The sequence below is a fragment of the Ranitomeya variabilis genome, chromosome 4, assembly GCF_051348905.1.
Source record: "Ranitomeya variabilis isolate aRanVar5 chromosome 4, aRanVar5.hap1, whole genome shotgun sequence".
NCBI classification, from domain to species: domain Eukaryota; kingdom Metazoa; phylum Chordata; class Amphibia; order Anura; family Dendrobatidae; genus Ranitomeya; species Ranitomeya variabilis.
The window spans coordinates 252,793,700-252,813,247 of record NC_135235.1 but is presented as its reverse complement, the minus strand read 5'-3'; the positions used below and the strand labels follow the sequence as shown (position 1 = coordinate 252,813,247).

At 44.8% G+C, this 19,548-nt stretch overlaps 2 protein-coding genes across 16 annotated transcripts in view; one reads left to right on the top strand and one right to left on the bottom strand.

Annotated features, from left to right (window-relative positions):
* Positions 1-13,563, bottom strand: part of ROBO3 (roundabout guidance receptor 3) — a 552,219-nt gene extending 538,656 nt beyond the window's left edge. For 9 of the 15 annotated variants that reach the window (XR_013213086.1, XR_013213081.1, XR_013213080.1 and 6 more), the window contains exon 1: positions 12,937-13,074. The gene's annotated coding sequence lies outside the window, so the exon portion shown is untranslated. Of the gene's footprint in view, positions 1-12,936; positions 13,116-13,140; positions 13,274-13,545 lie in introns of those variants that run through there. The other 6 variants (XR_013213084.1, XR_013213082.1, XR_013213088.1 and 3 more) reach the window with 5 other exon arrangements.
* The window catches only part of MSANTD2 (Myb/SANT DNA binding domain containing 2), a 24,683-nt gene continuing 18,164 nt past the window's right edge, over positions 13,030-19,548 (top strand). Inside the window, exons 1-3 of the mRNA XM_077249559.1 lie at positions 13,030-13,515; positions 18,366-18,618; positions 18,824-18,970. Coding sequence (XP_077105674.1) covers positions 13,030-13,515; positions 18,366-18,618; positions 18,824-18,970 — 886 coding nt within the window. The remainder of the gene's footprint in view (positions 13,516-18,365; positions 18,619-18,823; positions 18,971-19,548) is intronic.

Sequence of the window (19,548 nt, the reverse complement as noted above, 5' to 3'; positions counted from 1 at the left end):
GTGGGTGTGCAATATACTCCGTGGGTGTGCAATATACTCCGTGGGTGTGCAATATACTCCGTGGGCTGTGCAATATACTCCGTGGCTGTGCAATATACTACGTGGGCTGTGCAATATACTACGTGGCTGGGCTATATACTGCATGGGCTATATACTCCGAGGCTGGGCAATATACTCCGTGGCTGTGCAATATACTACGTGGCTGGGCTATATACTGCATGTGTTGTGCTATATACTACGTGGCTGTGCTATATACTACGTGGCTGGGCAATATACTACGTGGGCATGCATATTCTAGAATACCCGATGCGTTAGAATTGGGCCACCATCTAGTATATATATAATTGTCTAAGGGGTACTTCCGTCTTTCTGTCTGCAACTTCCGTAACGGAAATCCTGCCGAAGTCTCGCCAGCTGCCTGTCATGGCTGCCGTGACCAATCAGCGACGGGCACAGTCCGATTAGTCCCTCCCTACTCCCCTGCAGTCAGTGCCCGGCGCCCGCTCCATAGTCCCCTCCAGTCACCGCTCACACAGGGTTAATGCCAGTGGTAACGGACCGCGTTATGCCGCGGGTAACGCACTCTGTTACCGCTATTAACCCTGTGTGTCCCCAACTTTTTACTATTGATGCTGCCTATGCAGCATCAATAGTAAAAAGATGTAATGTTAAAAATAATAAAAAAACTAAAAACCTGCTATTCTCACCTTCCGTTGTCCGACGATGCGCTCGCGCCTGCCGCCATCTTCCATTCCCAGAGATGCATTGCGAAATTACCCAGAAGACTTAGCGGTCTCGCGAGACCGCTAAGTCATCTGGGTAATTTCGCAATGCATCCTGGGAACGGAAGATGGCGGCAGCCGCGCGCGCATCGCCAGAGCTTCACTGGATCCCGGCGGGTGAGTATATAACTATTTTTTATTTTAATTATTTTTTTTAACAGGGATATGGTGCCCACACTGCTAAATACTACGTGGGCTGTGTTATATACCGCGTGGCTGCTATATACTACATGGGCAGTGTTATAAACTGCGTGGGCTGTGTTATATACTGCGTGGGCTGTTCTATATACTACGTGCCCTGTGTTATAATGCGTGGCCTGTGTTATAAACTACATCGCCTGTGTTATATATTGCGTGGCTGCTATATACTGCGTGGGCTGTTATATAGTACGTGGGCTGTGTTATATACTGTTTGGGCTGTGTTATATACTGTGTGGCTACTGTTATATACTGCGCGGCCTGTATTAACGCATTGGGTATTCTACAATATGTATGTATGTATATTAGGGTGTTTCATTTTTCCGAAGTTATGATTTTCATATGACTTTGCTTGAATCCTTGGTCTAAGTCATCTAAAAGATCCATGTAAAAAATTTTAGCGAACTCAATTAATATTTAGAGGTTGCACACTTTGATCACTTTTATCTGAAAGTACCGAAATTCATGAAAATGTATCATCGACATCACACTAATGTGAATGTTGTGTTTCTATTATGTTTTGTGGGTAGTTTAACTGAAAAAGAGTACTAGAAAGGGAATTTGGTTACTTGAAAAGGTGCCTGGTGGTGAATTTTTGTGAGCTGAACTCCCTTCCAAGGAACACGTGCTTTTAGTTTTTATTTACCATCACAAGGAAATGAAAGAAACACTCTCGTGTGCTGCTAAATCTACAAGTATTAAACTAAAGGAAGTGTGGAAGAAAGCAAGTATCCCTGTCATGACAGAGAATATCCGAACTCGTATACAGAAGTTATACAAGGAATATCAACATCTGGGTAAAGAGAAATCAAGAAACATTGACAAAGTAAATATGAAGCGGCAGATTTGGAAAGGTGATCTTGTTGAGCTATTTGATATTGCTAGGCAAAATGTCCATGAATAGCGTACTAGAAGACAATAAAGCATTCCTTATGTCACAAAGAGAGGATTATATGAGTTTATCAATGAGTGTAGATAAGGTTCTAGCCTCACAAATTAAAAAGAAGAAAATAAATGCAGAAAAAAAAGGAGGCATACAAGGAGAAACATTATAAAGAAATCGCCAAAATGAACAGTGGAACACTCAGTCTCATCTCCATCATCATCAATTCACGAAGAGGACAAATTTTCTGCACCACCAGTGAAAAAATCTTGTGCAGGTCGTAGATTTACCCCTTCACCCCGAAGCCTGTTTTCACCTAAGTGACAGGGCCAATTTTTAGAATTCTGACCACTGTCACTTTATGAGGTCATAACTCTGAAAAGCTTCAACGGATCCTGGTGATTCCGACATTGTTTTCTCGGGACATATTGTACTTCATGATAGTGGTAAAACTTCTTCGATATGACTTGCATTTATTTGTGAAAAAAACAAAAATTTGTCGAAAATTATGAAAATTTAGCAATTTTCAAACTTTTAGTTTTTATGCCCTTAAATTAGAGAGATATATCTCATAATATAGTTAATAAACAACATTTCCCACATGTCTGCTTTACATCAGCACAATTTTGTAAACATAATTTTTACTTGTTAGGGAGTTATAAGGGTTAAAAGTTGACCAGCGATTTCTCATTTTTGCAACAAAATTTGCAAAACCATTTTTTTTACGGACCACCTCACACTTGAAGTGACTTTGAGGGGTCTATATGACAGAAAATGCCCAAAAGTGACACCATTCTAAAAACTGCACCCCTCAAGGTACTCAAAACCACATTCAAAAATTTATTAACCCTTCAGGTGCTTCACAGGAATTTTTGGAATGTTTAAAAAAAATTGAACATTTAACTTTTTTTTCACAAAGTTTTTACTTCAGATCCAATTTGTTTTATTTTACCAAGGGTAACAGGAGAAATTGGACCAAAAAAGTCCTTGTACAATTTGTCCTGAGTACGCCCATACCCCACATGTTGGGGTAAACCATTGATTGGGCACATGGCAGAGCTCAGAAGGGAAGGAGCGCCATTTGACTTTTCAATGCAAGATTTGCTGGAATTGAGATCGGAACCCATGTCGCGATTGGAGAGCCCCTGATGTGCCTAAACAGTGGAAACCCCCACAAGTGACACCATTTTGGAAAGTAGACCCTCTAAGGAACTAATCTAGATGTGTGGTGAGCACTTTGAACCTCCAAGTGCTTCACAGAAGTTGATAATGTAGAGCCGTAAAAAAAAATTCATATTAATTTTCACAAAAAATGATCTTTTTGCCCCCAATTTTTTATTTTCCCAAGGGTAACAGGATAAATTGGACCCCAAAAGTTGTTGTGCAATTTGTCCTGAGTACGCTGATACTTCATATATGGGGATAAACCACTGTTTGGGCGCATGGCAGAGCTCGGAAGGGAAGGAGCGCCATTTGACTTTTCAATGCAAAATTGGCTGGAATTGAGATCGGAACCCATGTCGTGTTTGGAGAGCCCCTGACGTGCCTAAACAGTGGAAACCCCCACAAGTGACACCATTTTGGAAAGAAGACCCCCTAAGGAACTTATCTAGATGTGTGGTGAGCACTTTTAACCCCCAATTGTTTCACTAAAGTTTAGAATGTAGCGCTGTAAAAATTAAAAAATCATTTTTTCTTTCCACAAAATGTTTAAGCCCGCAATTTTTTTTTTCCCAAGGGTAACAGGAGAAATTGGACCACAAAAGTTATTGTCCTTTTTGTCCTGAGTACGCTGATACCCCATATATGGGGGGAACCACTGTTTGGGCGCACGGCAGAGCTCGGAAGGGAAGGAGCGCCGTTTGAATTGCAGACTTAGATGGATTGGTCTGCAGGTGTCATGTTGCATTTGCAGAGCCCCTGATGTACCTAAACAGTAGAAACCCCCCACAAGTGACCCCATATTGGAAACTAGACCCCCCAGGGAACTTATCTAGATGTGTTGTGAGAACTTCGAACCAACAAGTGTTTCGCTACAGTTTATCACGCAGAGCCGTGAAAATAAAAAATATTTTTTGTTCCACGAAACTGATATTTTAGCCCCCACGTTTTTATTTTCCCAAGGGTAACAGGACAAATTGGACCCCAAAAGTTGTTGTCCAACTTGTCCTGAGAACGCTGATACCCCATATGTTGGGGGGAACCACTGTTTGGGCGCACAGGAGAACTCGGAAGGGAAGGAGCACTGTTTTAGTTTTTCAAAGCAGAATTGGCTGGAATTGAGATTGGATGCCATGTCCCGTTTGGAGAGCCCCTGATGTGCCTAAACAGTGAAAACTCCCCAATTCTAACTGAAACCCTAACCCCAGCCCTAACCCTAGCCCTAACCCTAACCCTAGCGCTACTTTCACACTAGCGTTTTTTTGCATACGTCGCAATGCGTCGTTTTGGCGAAAAAACGCATCCTGCAAAGTCATCTGCAGGATGAGTTTTTTCCCCATAGACTAACATTAGCGACGCATTGCGACGTATTGACACACGTCGTGCGACGGTTGCGTCGTGTTGTGGTGGACCGCCGGCAGCAAAAAACGTTACATGTAACTTTTTTTGTGCCAACGGTCCACCATTTCCGACCGCGCATGCGCGGCTGGAACTCCCTCCCCGCACCTCACAATGGGGCAGCGGATGCGTGGAAAAACAGCATCCGCTGCCCCCGTTGTGCGGCGCTTGCACAGTATGCGTCAGTACGTCGGGCCGACGCAGCGCGACGGCCCCGTACCGACGCTAGTGTGAAAGTAGCCTAACGGGAAAATGGAAATAAATATATTTTGTAAAATTTTATTATTTTTCCCTAACTAAGGGGGTGATGAAGGGGGATTTGATTTACTTTTATAGCGTTTTTTGGACGGATTTTTATGATTGGCAGCCATCACACACTAAAAGACGCTTTTTATTGCAAAAAATAGTTTTTGCATCACCACATTTTGAGAGCTATAATTTATCCATATTTTGGCCCACAGAGTCATGTGAGATCTTGTTTTTTGCGGGACGAGTTGACGTTTTTATTGGTACCATTTTCGGGCACATGACATTTTTTGATCGCTTTTTATTCCGATTTTTGGGAGGCGGAATGAACAAAAACCAGCAATTCCTGAAATTCTTTTAGGGGGGGCGTTTATACCATTCCACGTGTGGTAAAATTGATAAAGCAGTTTTATTCTTCAGGTCAGTACGATTACAGCGATACCTCATTTATGTAATTTTTTTATGTTTTGGCGCTTTTACACAATAAAAACTATTTTATATAAAAAAATAATTGTTTTTGCATCGCTTTATTCTGAGAGCTATAACTTTTTTATTTTTCTGCTGATGATGCTGTATGGCGGCTTTTTTTTTGCGGGACAAGATGACGTTTTCAGCGGTACCATGGTTATTTATATCCGTCTTTTTGATCGCGTGGTATTCCACTTTTTGTTTGGCGGTATGAGAATAAAGCGTTGTTTTTTGCCTCGTTTTTTTTTTTTTTTACGGTGTTCACTGAAGGGGTTAGTGATATAGTTTTATAGGTGGGGTCGTTACAGACGCGGCGATACTAAATATGTGTACTTTTATTGTGTGATATTTTTTTTTATTTAGATAAAGAAATGTATTTATGGGGAAAAAAAAAATTTTTTTCTTTATTTAGGAATTGTTTTTTTTTTTTTTTACACATGTGGACATTTTTTTTTTTACTTTTTTACTTTGTCCCAGGGGGGGACATCACAGATCGGTGATCTGACAGCGTGCACAACACTCTGTCAGATCACCGATCTGACAGGCAAGGGCAGAGGCTTGCCGGCACCTGCTATTAGGAACTCTCAGCAGGCGCCGGCAAGCTAGGTCATCTTATGACCCGGAAGGAGTCCCGCGGCCATCTTGGATCCGGGGACTCCTTCCAGGTCACCGGAGCAGCGCGATCTTATCGCGTTGCTCCGGTGGGAGAGCGCAGGGAGCCCCCGTCCCTGCGTGATCTCCCTCTATGCCGCTGTCACTATTGACAGCGGCATCAGAGGGGTTAAATGCCCGCGATCGGCGATAGCGCCGATCGTGGGCATTGTTGCGGGGTGTCAGCTGTCATATACAGCTGACACCCGCACCCGATCACCGCGAGACCGCGGTGATCGATGCGCCGTACTAGTACTGCTGCTGGCACAAATGCAGTGCCGGCAGTGCAGTACTAGTACGGCGCATGTCGCGAAGGGGTTAAAACCTCTTGATCACACACTCACGGCTACATGGGATCGAGAACAACTCTCCATTCGACAAGCAAGTATTTCATTTATTGCAACTGCAAAAAGCTTTGGTCACGATGTATCATGCATTTCCATATCTCCATCTACCGTTTTCCGAGCTCGGGTGATTAACAGAAGACAAATGGCTGAGAACATGGAAAAGTCACTGTTTGAAAATCCTCCTCATTTAATCTTACATTGGGATAGTGAATTATTGCCTGAGGGAGTGTCAAAACTCTAGAAGATAGAGCTGCTGTTCTTGAAACTGGAAAAGATTTTGAGCATTTGCTTGGCGTACCTGTTGTCCAGAAAGGTACTGGTGAGCTAATGGCTGAAGTTGTAATTCAGGAGGTGGACCGATTTGCGCTACATGACCTTATCATTGGTATATCTTTCGATACAACTGCATCTAATACAGGAATTATCCAAGGAGCACGTATAAGAATTGAAACTGAATTTGGGAGACCATTGTTGTGGTTGGCTTGCCGCCACCACACCCACGAATTAATCTTGAAAGGAGTGTTTGGTAACTGTTGTAACATCCCATCAAGTTGTCCTGACATCCAGATTTTCCGAAAGTTCCAAAATCAGTTGAATTCAGTTGATAAGAAGTCCTATTTCACGATGTTAGATGAAGAAAATCCCATTCAAGGTTTTCTAGAAGAACGTGTGAAAATAATGGACTACCTCAACATTGTCTTGCAAGATGGCAGTCATCCAAGAGAAGATTACAAAGAGAAATTAGAACTATCATTTCTATATCTTGGAGGCTGGGATGAAAACTATTTCGAATTCAGGGGCTCTGACTGAAGCAAGGTGGATGGCAAAGGCCATATATGTACTCAAAATTGTGCTATTCACTAAACAATTGCATATTTCTAATACCGAATTGAAAGGAATAAGAAAAGTAGCACGTTTTGTCTGTCTAATATATGTCCGCTTTTGGCACGAGGCAGTTGTAAGTCGATGGGCTCCAAAGAATGATTTGGAGATGCTACAGCTTTTGCAATATTATCCAGATAAAGATGTCAGAGAAAGTGCCCTCACAGTGGCTAAGAGTCACATTTGGTATCTGTCAGAAAATAACATAGGATTGGCATTTTTGGATGAACGTATCAGTCAGGCTGAGAAGGATAAGATGTTTGAAAATTTAAGAATGAAACCTGCAAAGAAAAAGGAGCTGAAACAGTTGGAAGGTAAAAAACTAGTTTTTGAAGGAAAAGACCTCAGCGATTTTGTTACAAGTAAAACAAAGACATTCTTTGAATTGAATTTTGGGATCCACGATGTAGAAGAATATTGCAGTGATACACTAAGAAGCTCCATCAATGCTTTTAAGGTGGTGAATGACACCACAGAAAGGGGCATTGCTCTGATAAAGAAGTTTAATAATTCAATCAGAGATGAACAACCGAAACAGTTCTTGTTAAGAGTTGTCGAGTATCATAGAAAAGCCGTCACCAAGCGAACAAAAGGAGTTGCATCTTTCACAGCACATTAGTGTAAAGGTACCGTCACACTCAGTGACGCTGCAGCGATATAGACAACGAGCAGATCGCTGCAGCGTCGCTGTTTAGGTCGCTGTAGAGACGTCAAACACAGCAGCTCCAGAAAGATGAAGGAGCGATCCTGTGACGTAACGGTGACTCACTTATCGTTCTCACAGGTCGTTAGCTCCATGTAAAACATTGCTGGCATCGTTGCTTTTGCTGTCAAACACGACGATACACGCCGACCTGACGACCAAATAAAGTTCTGGACTTCTAGCTCCGACCAGCGATATCACAGCGGGATCCAGATCGCTGCTGCGTGTCAAACACAACGAGATCGCTAACCAGGATGCTGCAACGTCACGGATCGTTGTCGTTCTCGTTGTAAAGTTGCTGAGTGTGAAGGTACCTTAAGTCATTTAATAAGTATGACACTGCCTATCAATGTTACTGTTTATTGTCACTATTATTCTAAGTTTTTAATTGTTTGAATTTCTAATAAAAAATACTTAACATTGAAAATCTGTTTTTTTTTGCGTGCTTTTATTAAACTGATAAAAGTGTGCAACCTCTAAACATAGTTCGATCATCTTGAAAATTGGCATATATACTTTTTACATTAGTGAGACTCGGGGCGTAAGCAAAATCTGCAAAAATTTACATTTTAATTTTTACCATACAAAATGAAACACCCTAATGTATATAGTAGCCACATAGTATATAGCACAGGCCACGTAGAATTTGTCTGCTATATACTACATGGCTCCTATATACTACGTGGCCTGTGCTATACACTATGTGGCTGCTATATACATACATATTCTAGCATACCCCATGCGTTAGAATCGGGCCACCATCTAGTAGTAGTTATATTCTTGTACATAGGGGCAGTATTATAGTAGATATATTCTTGTATATAGGAGCAGTATTATAGTAGTTATATTTTCCTTATCTATATATATAATTGTCTAAGGGGTACTTCCGTCTTTCTGATTGCAACTTCCGTCACAGATATTCATTCACTGATTGGTCTCGCCAGCTGCCTGTCATGGCTGCCGCGACCAATCAGCGACGGGCACAGTCCGATTAGTCCCTCCCTACTCCCCTGCAGTCACTGCCCGGCGCCAGCTCCATACTCCCCGCAGTCACGGCTCACATAGGGTTAATGCCAGCGGTAACGGACCGCGTTATGCCGCGGGTAACTCACTCCGTTACCGCCGCTATTAACCCTGTGTGACCAAGTTTTTACTATTGAGGCTGCCTATGCAGCCTCAATAGTAAAAACATCTAATGTTAAAAATAATTTAAAAAAAAAATAACAAATCATTATATACTCACCTTCCGCAACTCCGGTGACCGGTCCATGCAAGCGGCAGGTTCCGGTGCTAAGGTTGGTGTGCGACAAGGACCTGCCATGACGTCACGGCCATGTGACCGCTATTCCAGAATAGAAGGACAGCGCTCCAACCGGGTGTTATAGTTCAATAAAAGAAGTCTTTATTTTAGCCATGGTAAAACAGCAAACAGCAACGTTTCGACCGATCAACCGGTCTTTTTCAAGCATGAAAAAGACCGGTTGATCGGACGAAACGTTGCTGTTTTACCATGGCTAAAATAAAGACTTCTTTTATTGAACTATAACACCCGGTTGGAGCGCTGTCCTTCTATTCTGGAATATTCGTTGCACCCAGGAGGGTTCCCTGGACTTGGAACGCCCTGTATGAGTGAGTGCTGTCAGCCATCTTTATACTATATAGGCCATGTGACCACGACGTCATCATCACAGGCCCTGTGCGCCTGCGCGAGGAGGACCTGCCATGACGTCAGTCATGTGACTGCGACGTCTTCGCGGGCCCAGCCGTGACGTCAGTCATGTGACCGCGACGTCATCGCAGGCCCTGCGCGCCTGAGCGAGTAGGACCTGCCGTGTCGTCACGGTCATGTGACCGCGACGTCATCACTCCCTCGGACCGGAAGCTGCTGCCTCAACCGAACACAGGCGACAGAACTACAAGGGGCCCCTCGGAAGGTGAGTATATGTTTATTTTTTATTTTTAGCCTGTGACATACGTGGCTGGGCAATATACTACGTGACTGGGCAATATACTACGTGGCTCTGTGCTGTATACTACGTCACTGGGCAATATACGTCACTGGGCAATATACTACGTGGCTGGGCAATATACTACGTCGCTGGGCAATATACTACGTAACTGGGCAATATACTACGTCACTGGGCAATATACTACGTCACTGGGCAATATACTACGTCACTGGGCAATATACTACGTCACTGGGCAATATACTACGTCACTGGGCAATATACTACGTGGACATGCATATTCTAGAATACCCGATGCGTTAGAATCGGGCCACCATCTAGTCCTCAATAAACTATAATAAAACAGCTGCATGAGACATGAAATGCCAGTCTGCTCTCTCAATCTACATCTTACACTGGTAACACTGCCCTCTCATTTCAGCTCATGTACTGCACATAAGAGAAAAACTTCTCTGGAATAAGACATCAGATCATGACCTTCATGCCCATATAGACTGTTTAGGATTGATCCTATTGCCAGATTCCCTTTAAAGAGAACCTGTCACCAGGTTTGACAGATATAAGATACGGCCACTGCCTCTCAGGGCTGATATACCGCATTCTATAATGCTGCAGATAAGCCCCCGATCCAAACGGAAAGATAAGAAAAATAACTTTTATTATACTCACCCAGTGGGGCAGTCCGGTCCGATGGGTGTCGCAGGTCCTGGTCCGGCGCCTCCCATCTTCTTGCTATGCCACCCTCTTGCTTGCTTCACAGGCTCCCCAGCATCGCACTCCTGCGCAGGAATACTTATCTGCCCTTTTGAGGGCAAAGTCCTGTAGTGAGCAGGCGCTGGGCCTGCACACTGCGGGACTTTCCTCTGCCCTCAACAGGACAGATAAGTACGCCTGCACAGGAGCGTGATACCAGGGAGCCATGAAGCAAGCTGGAGGGCGGCAATCATAAGATGGGAGGGGCCGGACGCGGACCTGAGACACCCATCGGACCGGACTGCCCCCCGGGTGAGTATAGTGTAAGTTATTTTTCATATCTTTCAGGTCGGATTGGGGGCTTATCTGCAGCATTATAGAATGCGGTATATCAGCCCTGAGAGGCAGTGGCCGTATCTTATATCGGCCAAACCTGGTGACAGGATCCATTTCAATAAGACATTGGCAGAGCATTGAGTTTGTAGGACACTGGTTACTTTCACACTTTGGTTGGCCCTTGAGTTGGTCTGGTATTTTTCAATTTCACACTTTGGACAGCCAATGTTTACTTTACACATTATCCCTAATTTAATTAAATTGTACTAATCCTAACTACATAGTACTAATCCTAAACTGCCATTCTCAGGTGAGGAGACCGAGACATTATAGTTTAAACGTGAGAAAAATCACAAAAATTAATGTTTTTCACAAACTACTATACATGCTTTTTTTTTTTTTTTTTTTACTAAAAACAAAGCAAAACCCGATACCTGCATTTTTGCACTTATTGCTTTTCATCGATGAAAAAAAAACAATCCAAAAAAGCTTAAAGAAGTGACATGCTGCAGTTTTAAAAAACCCGGCAGTTTTCCAATTCAGTCAGGAAAAAAAATCCAATGTGTTTTGCACAAGCTTTCTGAAATATCATAGCTTTTCCTGGTGCTGCAAAACACAGCTTAACATTTGCAAGAAAACATGCAGCAAAAACGCAAAACGTGAACATAGCCTATGTATGTATCATGATGGTGGGTCATTTTCACCACAATGAATGCAGCAAAAATAAAACTGCTTAAAAAAATCTCGGAATTGTGGTTTTTCCCAATTTCACCCCACTTGGATTTTTTTACTTAGCTTTCAATACTTTCCTTGATAAAAAGGTATCAACTGATCCTAAAACACTACTGGAAAAATAAGGAAATGTTTCCATGGCAAAAGACCACATACAGACCCTGCATAGTCTGATCGGTCAAGGGTAACCTACATTCTGCTTATGTAAACCCTGTACCTACCGCTCTATGGTCGCTGTATAGAGGTTTATTCAGTCAGAGTACGCTCAGTTTTTGAGTTTGAAAATCTGACGTGGTCTTCAAGAATAATCCACGTTATTTTTTCAAGAAGGAAAGTGAAGTTTTATGTGGTTTTTGACACTTTTTCATTTTGCACGTCTTTTATTTCTTTGTGCAGTTTTTCAGAATTTTATGTGAACAGAAGTGTGGATTCCCTGCTGAAATTCATAAGAAGCGGATTATAACGAGTATTTGAAGTCCTTTTTTAGTGGCTTTTGGACAGGATACGAGTGAACATACCATACTTGTACAGTGGCATTATATAGGTCTTATATGGTATTATTGGTCTATATATAGTGGCTTTCATTCTGACAGCATAGCAGTATTATTCAGTCGTTATGTAGTGGTAATGTGTGGCGATATTATTTGTGACGGTGACAGTTATTCCTGTCAGGTAGCGTCACCTCAGCACACAGTGACAGTTATTCCTGTCAGGTAGTGTCACCTCAGCGCTTAGTGACAGTTATTCCTGTCAGGTAGTGTCACCTCAGCGCTCAGTGACAGTTATTCCTGTCAGGTAGTGTCACCTCAGCACTCAGTGAGTTATTCCTGTCAGGTAGTGTCACCTCAGCGCTCAGTGACAGTTATTCCTGTCAAGTAATGTCTCCTCAGCGCTCAGTGAGTTATTCCTGTCAGGTAGTGTCACCTCAGCACTCAGTGAGTTATTCCCATCAGGTAATGTCTCCTCAGCGCCAGTTATTCCTGTCAGGTAATGTCACCTCAGCGCTCAGGGACAGTTATTCCTGTCAGGTAATGTCTCCTCAGCGCTCAGTGACAGTTATTCCTGTCAGGTAGTGTCTACTCAGCGCTCAGTGACAGTTATTCCTGTCAGGTAGTGTCTCCTCAGCGCTCAATGACAGTTGTTCTCGTCAGGTAATGTCTCCTCAGCGCTCAGTGACAGTTGTTCTCATCAGGTAATGTCTCCTCAGCACTCAGTGACAGTTATTCCTGTCAGGTAATGTCTCCTCAGCACTCAGTGACAGTTATTCCTGTCAGGTAGTGTCACCTCAGCGCTCAGTGACAGTTATTCCTGTCAGGTAACATCTCCTCAGCGCTCAGTGACAGTTATTCCTGTCAGGTAATGTCACCTCAGTGCTCAATGACAGTTATTCCTGTCAGGTAATGTCACCTCCGCGCTCAGCGACAGTTGTTCTCGTCAGGTAATGTCTCCTCAGCACTCAGTGACAGTTATTCCTGTCATGTAATGTCACCTCAGCGCTCAATGACAGTTGTTCTCGTCAGGTAATGTCACCTCAGGCGCCATTCCTCTTTCCCGCCTCTTTTCGCCGGCAGAGCGTCCCTGTATGGCAACTCTAGTGGCTCCTCCCCCGGTCCATCGTCACTTCCGGCCGCACACAAGGGGGAAGATGGCGGCGCCCTGTAATTCGGAGCTTCCGTCCGAGGCTTCGTCTTGCCTGAAAATCCCGAAGAGCGAGGTTTTATCTCCGCCCTCCCCCGGGCTCAGCGACGGGAACCGCTCCTTGTCCAACCCGTCCACCCCGAGCCGCTCATCCCCTCTCAGCGCCGGCGTGAGTGGCGGCGGGGCGGGCCTGAGCGGGGCCTTCTCCACAGCCTGCCGCGGCATGTCCTGGACCCCGGCCGAGACCAACGCACTCATCGCAGTGTGGGGGAACGAGCGGCTGGTGGAGGCGCGGTACCAGCAGCTGGATGGCGCCGGCACCATCTTTGCAACCAAGGCGCCCGGGCCCGCCATGTACGACCGCGTCTCCCGGGCCCTGGCCGAGCTCGGCTATGAGCGCACCCCCAGCCAGTGCCGGGAGCGCATGAAGGTAACTGCCGGAGCCTCGCTAGTTCCTCACACACTACCCGCCACAGTCACCGTCCTCAGGGTTCTGCCCACCATGGCCGGTGTCCGGAGCACACACAGGTGACACCTGGGGGAGGAGCCTGGCGCCGGTAACCAATCAGAACGCAGTTCTCACCTTCCAACTGTCCTGAGTACTGAGCCGGCATCTGATTGGCCGCTCCCTGCTACATTGTATCATGTAGTCATAGCGACCATTCCGCACCTTAGAGGACGTACACACGATCAGTGATTGCTGCTGGTTTAACGCTGCGTCCGACCTGCAGCGTCCACATGTTACAGCATAGTGGGGGGGAGTACAAGAAATCACATGTCCACTATGTGTCCATAGACGCCCGTGGCCCACCTGCGGAGACGGACATGCTTGTCTCTCGGGCCCGCAGCGTGCTCTCCCATACAATGTATTGGACGCCGTGATTCCGCACTTTTCATTGATCACAGAGGGGCCACCTGCGTTCAGTAGACAGCAGCGAACATGTGCTGCGTCCAAAGCATCTGCCACTCCGGCTCTTGTGCACCTGGCTCTTGTGATTGCTCCCGGGATAAGGCTATGTTTCCACATGGCGTATTCATCCAGGATTTGCTGCGGATTGGACGCTGTGTGCAGCCGCAGCGTCCAGATGTTACAGCATAGTGGAGGGGATTTTATGAAATGCCGTCTCCACTAGGTGCACACGGCCACATCTGGCAGCCCTGTGTTTACGTACTTGCGGTGCGTTTTGCGGAGACGCTCCGTCCCCGCAAGATGAATAACCCAGTCTATGAATACGATGCGGTGATTCCGCATGTGTTCAATGAACACATCCGGAAGCACTGCTTGTACAACGGGGCGGAGCGGGGTATCTGCTGCGTCCAAAGCGCTGGTATTGTGCCCCGTGGACACATACCCTATTGTGTGTGTATACCTACTGACTGCAGATGTAATGTTATATGTATAAGATGTAATGTTACATGTATATACAGTGAGGAAAATAAGTACCGTATTTGATTCTCTGCCGGTTTTGCAAGTTTTCCCCCCTACAAAGAATGGAGAGGTCTGTCATTTTTATCGTAGGTACACTTCACCAGTGAGAGACAATCTAACAATAATAACTAGAAAATAACACTGAAGGATTTTTACAGTAATTTGCATTTTATTACATGAAATAAGTATTTGATACAATACAAAAACAGAACTTAATATTTGTACAGAAACCTTTGCAGTTACAGAGGTCAGACGTTTCCTGTGGTTCTTGACCAGGTTTGCACACAGTGCAGCAGGGATTTTGTCCCCCCCTCCTCCATACACATCTCCAGATCTTTCAGGTTTTGGGGCTGTCGCTGGGAACGTTGAGTTCCTCCAAAGATTTTCTGTTGGGTTCAGGTTTGGAGACTGGCTAGGACACTGCAGGAACATGAAATGTTAGTTGCCCTGGCTGTGTGTATTAGGTCTTTATCATGCTGGAAGACCTAGCCATGACCCATCTGCAATACTCTTACTGAGGGAAGGAGGTTCTTGGCCAAAATCTTGCAATACATGACCACATCCATCCTTCCTTCAATACAGTGCAGTCGTCCTGTACTCTGCAGAAAAGCAACCCCAAATTATGATGTTTCCCCCACTGTGCTTAATGGTTGGGACAGTGTTCTTGGAGTTGTTCTCATCCTTCGTTCAAACACTGCGAGTGGAGATGATACCAGAAAGTTCTATTTTGGTCTCATCTGACCACATGACCTTCTCCCATGTCTCCTCTGGATCATCTAGATGGTCATTGGTGAACTTCAGACGGGCCTGGACATGTGCTGGTGTGAGCAGTGGGACATTGTGTTCCCTGCAGGATTTTACTCCATGATGACATAGTCTTACTAATGGTAATGTTTGAGACTGTGGTCCCAGTTCTGTTCAGGTCATTGACCAGGTCCTCCCTTGTAGTTCTGGGCTGAGTCCTGACCTTTCTCAGAATCATCCTTACCCCACAAGGCAAGAGCCCCAGACTGAGGAAGATTGACTGTCATCTTGTGTTTCTTCCGTTTTCTAATAATTGTGCCAACAGTTGTTGCTTCTCACCAGGCTGCTTGCCTATTGTCCTGTAACCCATCCCAGCCTTGTGCAGGTGTACAATTATCTCCCTGGTGTCCTTACACAACTCTTTGGTCTTGGCCATGGTGGAGAGGTTGGATGGTGATTGAGTGTGTGGACAGGTGTCTTTCATACAGGTAACAAGTTCAAACGGGTATTAATAATCCAGGTAATGAGTGCAGAGTAGGAGGCTTCTTAGGCTATGTGCCCACGTTGCGGATTCGTTTGCAGATTTTTCCTCACCATTTTTGAAAAAAACGCAGGTAAAACACACTGCATTTTGCCTGTGGATTTCCAGCTTTTTTTGTGCGGATTTCACCTGCAGTTTTACACCTGCAGATTCCTGTTGAGGAGCAGGTGTAAAACGCTGCGGAATCCGCACAAAGAATTGACATGATGCAGAAAATACAACGCAGCGTTTCCGCGCAGTATTTTCCTCACCATGGGCACAGTGGATTTGGTTTTCCATAGGTTTACATGGTATTGTAAACCGCATGGAAAACTACTGCCAATCCGCAGCGGCCAAATCCGCAACGTGTGAACATAGCCTTACAGGAAAACTAACAGGTCTGTGAGAGGCAGAATTCTTGCTGGTTGGGCGGTGATTAAATAATTATTTCATACAATAAAATACAAATTCATTATTTAAAAATCCTACAATGTGATTTTCTGGATTTTATTGTTAGATTCTGTCTCTCACAGGTGGAGTGTACCTAAAATAAAAACTACAGACTTCTCCATTTTTTTGTAGGGGGAAAAACTTGCAAAATTGTCAGCGGAGCAAATACTTATTTTACCCACTGCATACACTCACTGCAGCCTGGACAGATCTATCTATCTATCTATCTATCTATCTATCTATCTATCTATCTATCTATCTATCTATTTATCTATCGCAGGTTTGATCTATAATATACAGTACTATGCAAAAGTTTTAGGCAGGTGTGGAAAAGAATGCTACGGAGTAATACAGTTTTCAGACATAGAGTTAATGGTTTAATTTTAAACAAAATGGAAAGAGAATGCAGAAAAGAAAAATGTAAGGCTTTGTTCACATTGCGTCTTACTTTCACGCCAGTAGCACCTTTGCGGCTTATGTCTGAAGCTCTAGAGAATGGGATAGAGGAGTGTACGCTGTCCGGGCCATTGACTGTAATGACTGTGTGTTCTGTCAGACATCATTTTCAGCTGTATCTGCCTATTTGCGGTGGGCTATAAGGTTTGTGCATCTTGCTGCCCACCTCAATTAGGCAGATTCGGCCCACAATGACGTCTGACAGTTCCCCCTGGCTCCATCTGCATCACTACAGTCAGCGCCCCGTCAACGCACACTCCTGGATCCGGTTCTCCAGGGTTTTAGCCTAAGCCCGACGGAGCCACTGATGAGTGTGAAACACAGTGTGAACATAGTCTTACATTTCTCTTCTGTTCATTCACTTTAAAATTTGTTACTTGATAGTATATTTTTTATTAACTCTTCTATTTTCAGAAGGTTCTTACTTTCAGTACTTTTTTCTTTTGCACAGTTCTGCACATATTGCTGCAGTATCTTTGGGATTTCTTGAGCCGTGTTCGTATTTAGTGTCTGTGCCATATGTAGCACCAGGCTATATTAAGAGATAGTATTGATATAAATGGGCAGGACAGGCCTGATAATCCCTGATGGGCGACGGATACGACTCCCTTATATACGCGTGATGTCATCCACTCATCTTTCGTCCGTGGTTTTGTGTTTTCACTTGTCGTTTGCATTATTTGGTGGGTGATATGGATGCTGATTTATACGTGTTACAAGCAGATGCTTACATGTAACACGGACTCTGCCGGTGGTAGTCCCAGTAGACCCCGCGTCCCATGGAGTCCAGAGTAAACGTGTATATTGCTGATCACATACACTGCAAGAAGAGGAGTTAAAGGGGTTGTCCCCTGTAATGGTTCATTACAACTTTTGGACAACCCCTTTGAGTTCTCTTCTTTTCCTACTTTAGTAGTTTGTTTCCTGACAGCCTCCGTACTCGGCCTGGTCATGTGAGTACTTCAGCCAATGAGGAGCCACTGTCAGACGTGACAGTCTTCTGGCGCTATCTCCATGGCTGACTGTATTGTGCGGATGTGGTAAGGGTTAATGCGTCCTACGTTGTGAAGTCAGCATTGGACACTTGTCTGCCAATTTGTTTATGGATTGTGTAGATGTTGCGACACTGATAAGTGTGAATTAACCTGTCGGCACACTTTACACATGGCTCCGTCATAAATATAACGTAGGACCATATGTTAATCAGGCTGGAGGTGCACTGGGGCAGATCAGTAGCGGCACTTGCACTAGCTATGTCCTACTACACCGACACATCCTGATTTACATGCGATTTCTACAGGAGATTTCTCATGACTGGCTAATCGCATCTCCGCAGAGGAGCTACCTCTATTCCGGAGGTGCAAGTGCCTACACCGCTATTTACCACCACTACCTCTTCTGTTATCCCCTGTATGTACTTTATGGGGCTTATGTATGGAAGCAGGTGCAGACGAAGACTGACGCTGTCGCTCATGGCAAACTAAAGCTGCTCCGGGGCTGGAGGCTCCGTCCATTTCTTGTGGTGTGTGGTTGGCTTTATACAGGCTTCCACGCCATCTCTGCACGTTACACCTGGATGTACGGCGGCCCATACAGTCGGTGATCATTGATGACGCCATGGGGGATAAAACGGGACGTCTAACCTCCTGGATGGTGTATTTACCCCTTCATGTTGTTTCAGACCCTCCGCAGATGTTACAGTCGGGTAAAAGAGCGCGGCGTCGGCAAGCGGAAGAGCAGCTACACTTTCGAGCAGCTGGAACGGGTCTTCGGACAAGGAGGATGGGACACGCAGTCATGTCAACCCGTGCTCATCAACAGTAGTGGCTTGTACCAGGAGATGGAGTCTGACGGCAGCACCATGGAGGACTATTCCCAGGAGGACTGGGGCAACCACAGCCAGGACATCCAGGGCTTTCCTGGGGAGGATTTAGGTAAGACCTGATAGCTTGTCCTTTCCCATCCTTCCATATGTCTGTACATAAAATGCCTGGGGAGATGGTGAGAGTCGTCCTCCGGGATGGCAGTATCTAACCTGTATAAATGTATATATTCCTTACAAATCGTTCATCTCTTCCCTATAAATGACTGCAGCCTAGATAACTGCAAATGGCATAAAACATTCTCACACTTGCACAGGGGTAGAAAAGTCTAACATTTCATACTTGACACCTGCGCCATTCCGCAATGCTGGCGAGCCACATACACGGGGAGAGTCGCAGTGCGGAGTCTTCAGTGGAGGCAGTGAGGCAGTGGAAGACAATGGGAAGAGGTCGGAGGAGCCAGGTGAGGTTCAGCCGGTGGCCGCCACCAATGTCTGCGTGTGTAAAGGAGGTGATGAGAACTAGAGGTCTGGCCTCCGCGCTCTGTTCTTGAAGCAAGTCCTAGCGGTGTCCGGTCACCAAGTTGTCATTCTGCTTTCCCAGACTCTCCAGTAGCAAATCTGCCTCTAACGCTGGGTCCGATTCCTGGGCCAAGATTTGCTATTGTGAAGTCTGGAGCGAACTGTAAGGATGGCCGGATAGGCCAAATGTCCTTGAAACAGACGGAAATTCCATCTTTAGAATTTAGAAAAGCAGAGCGTGATGGGAAACCATGCAAGGACTTGTGTGTATGTATATATGTTATTTTCTTTATAAAGACGAGAGTAAACCGTTTTGGTGGACCCCGGTCTGCACTCTGTGGCCATCGGGATAGAGCTGTGACCGGAGGCCACTGATTAGATGTGACTGATGGATCAAGGTCCTGTGAGGTTTTTATTTTTTCTTATGAACTGTAGAATTTTGAAACTATGTATAAAAAACTAAAATATATGTATATTTTTTTTTATGTGAATATATGCACCATTACCATAAAATATATAT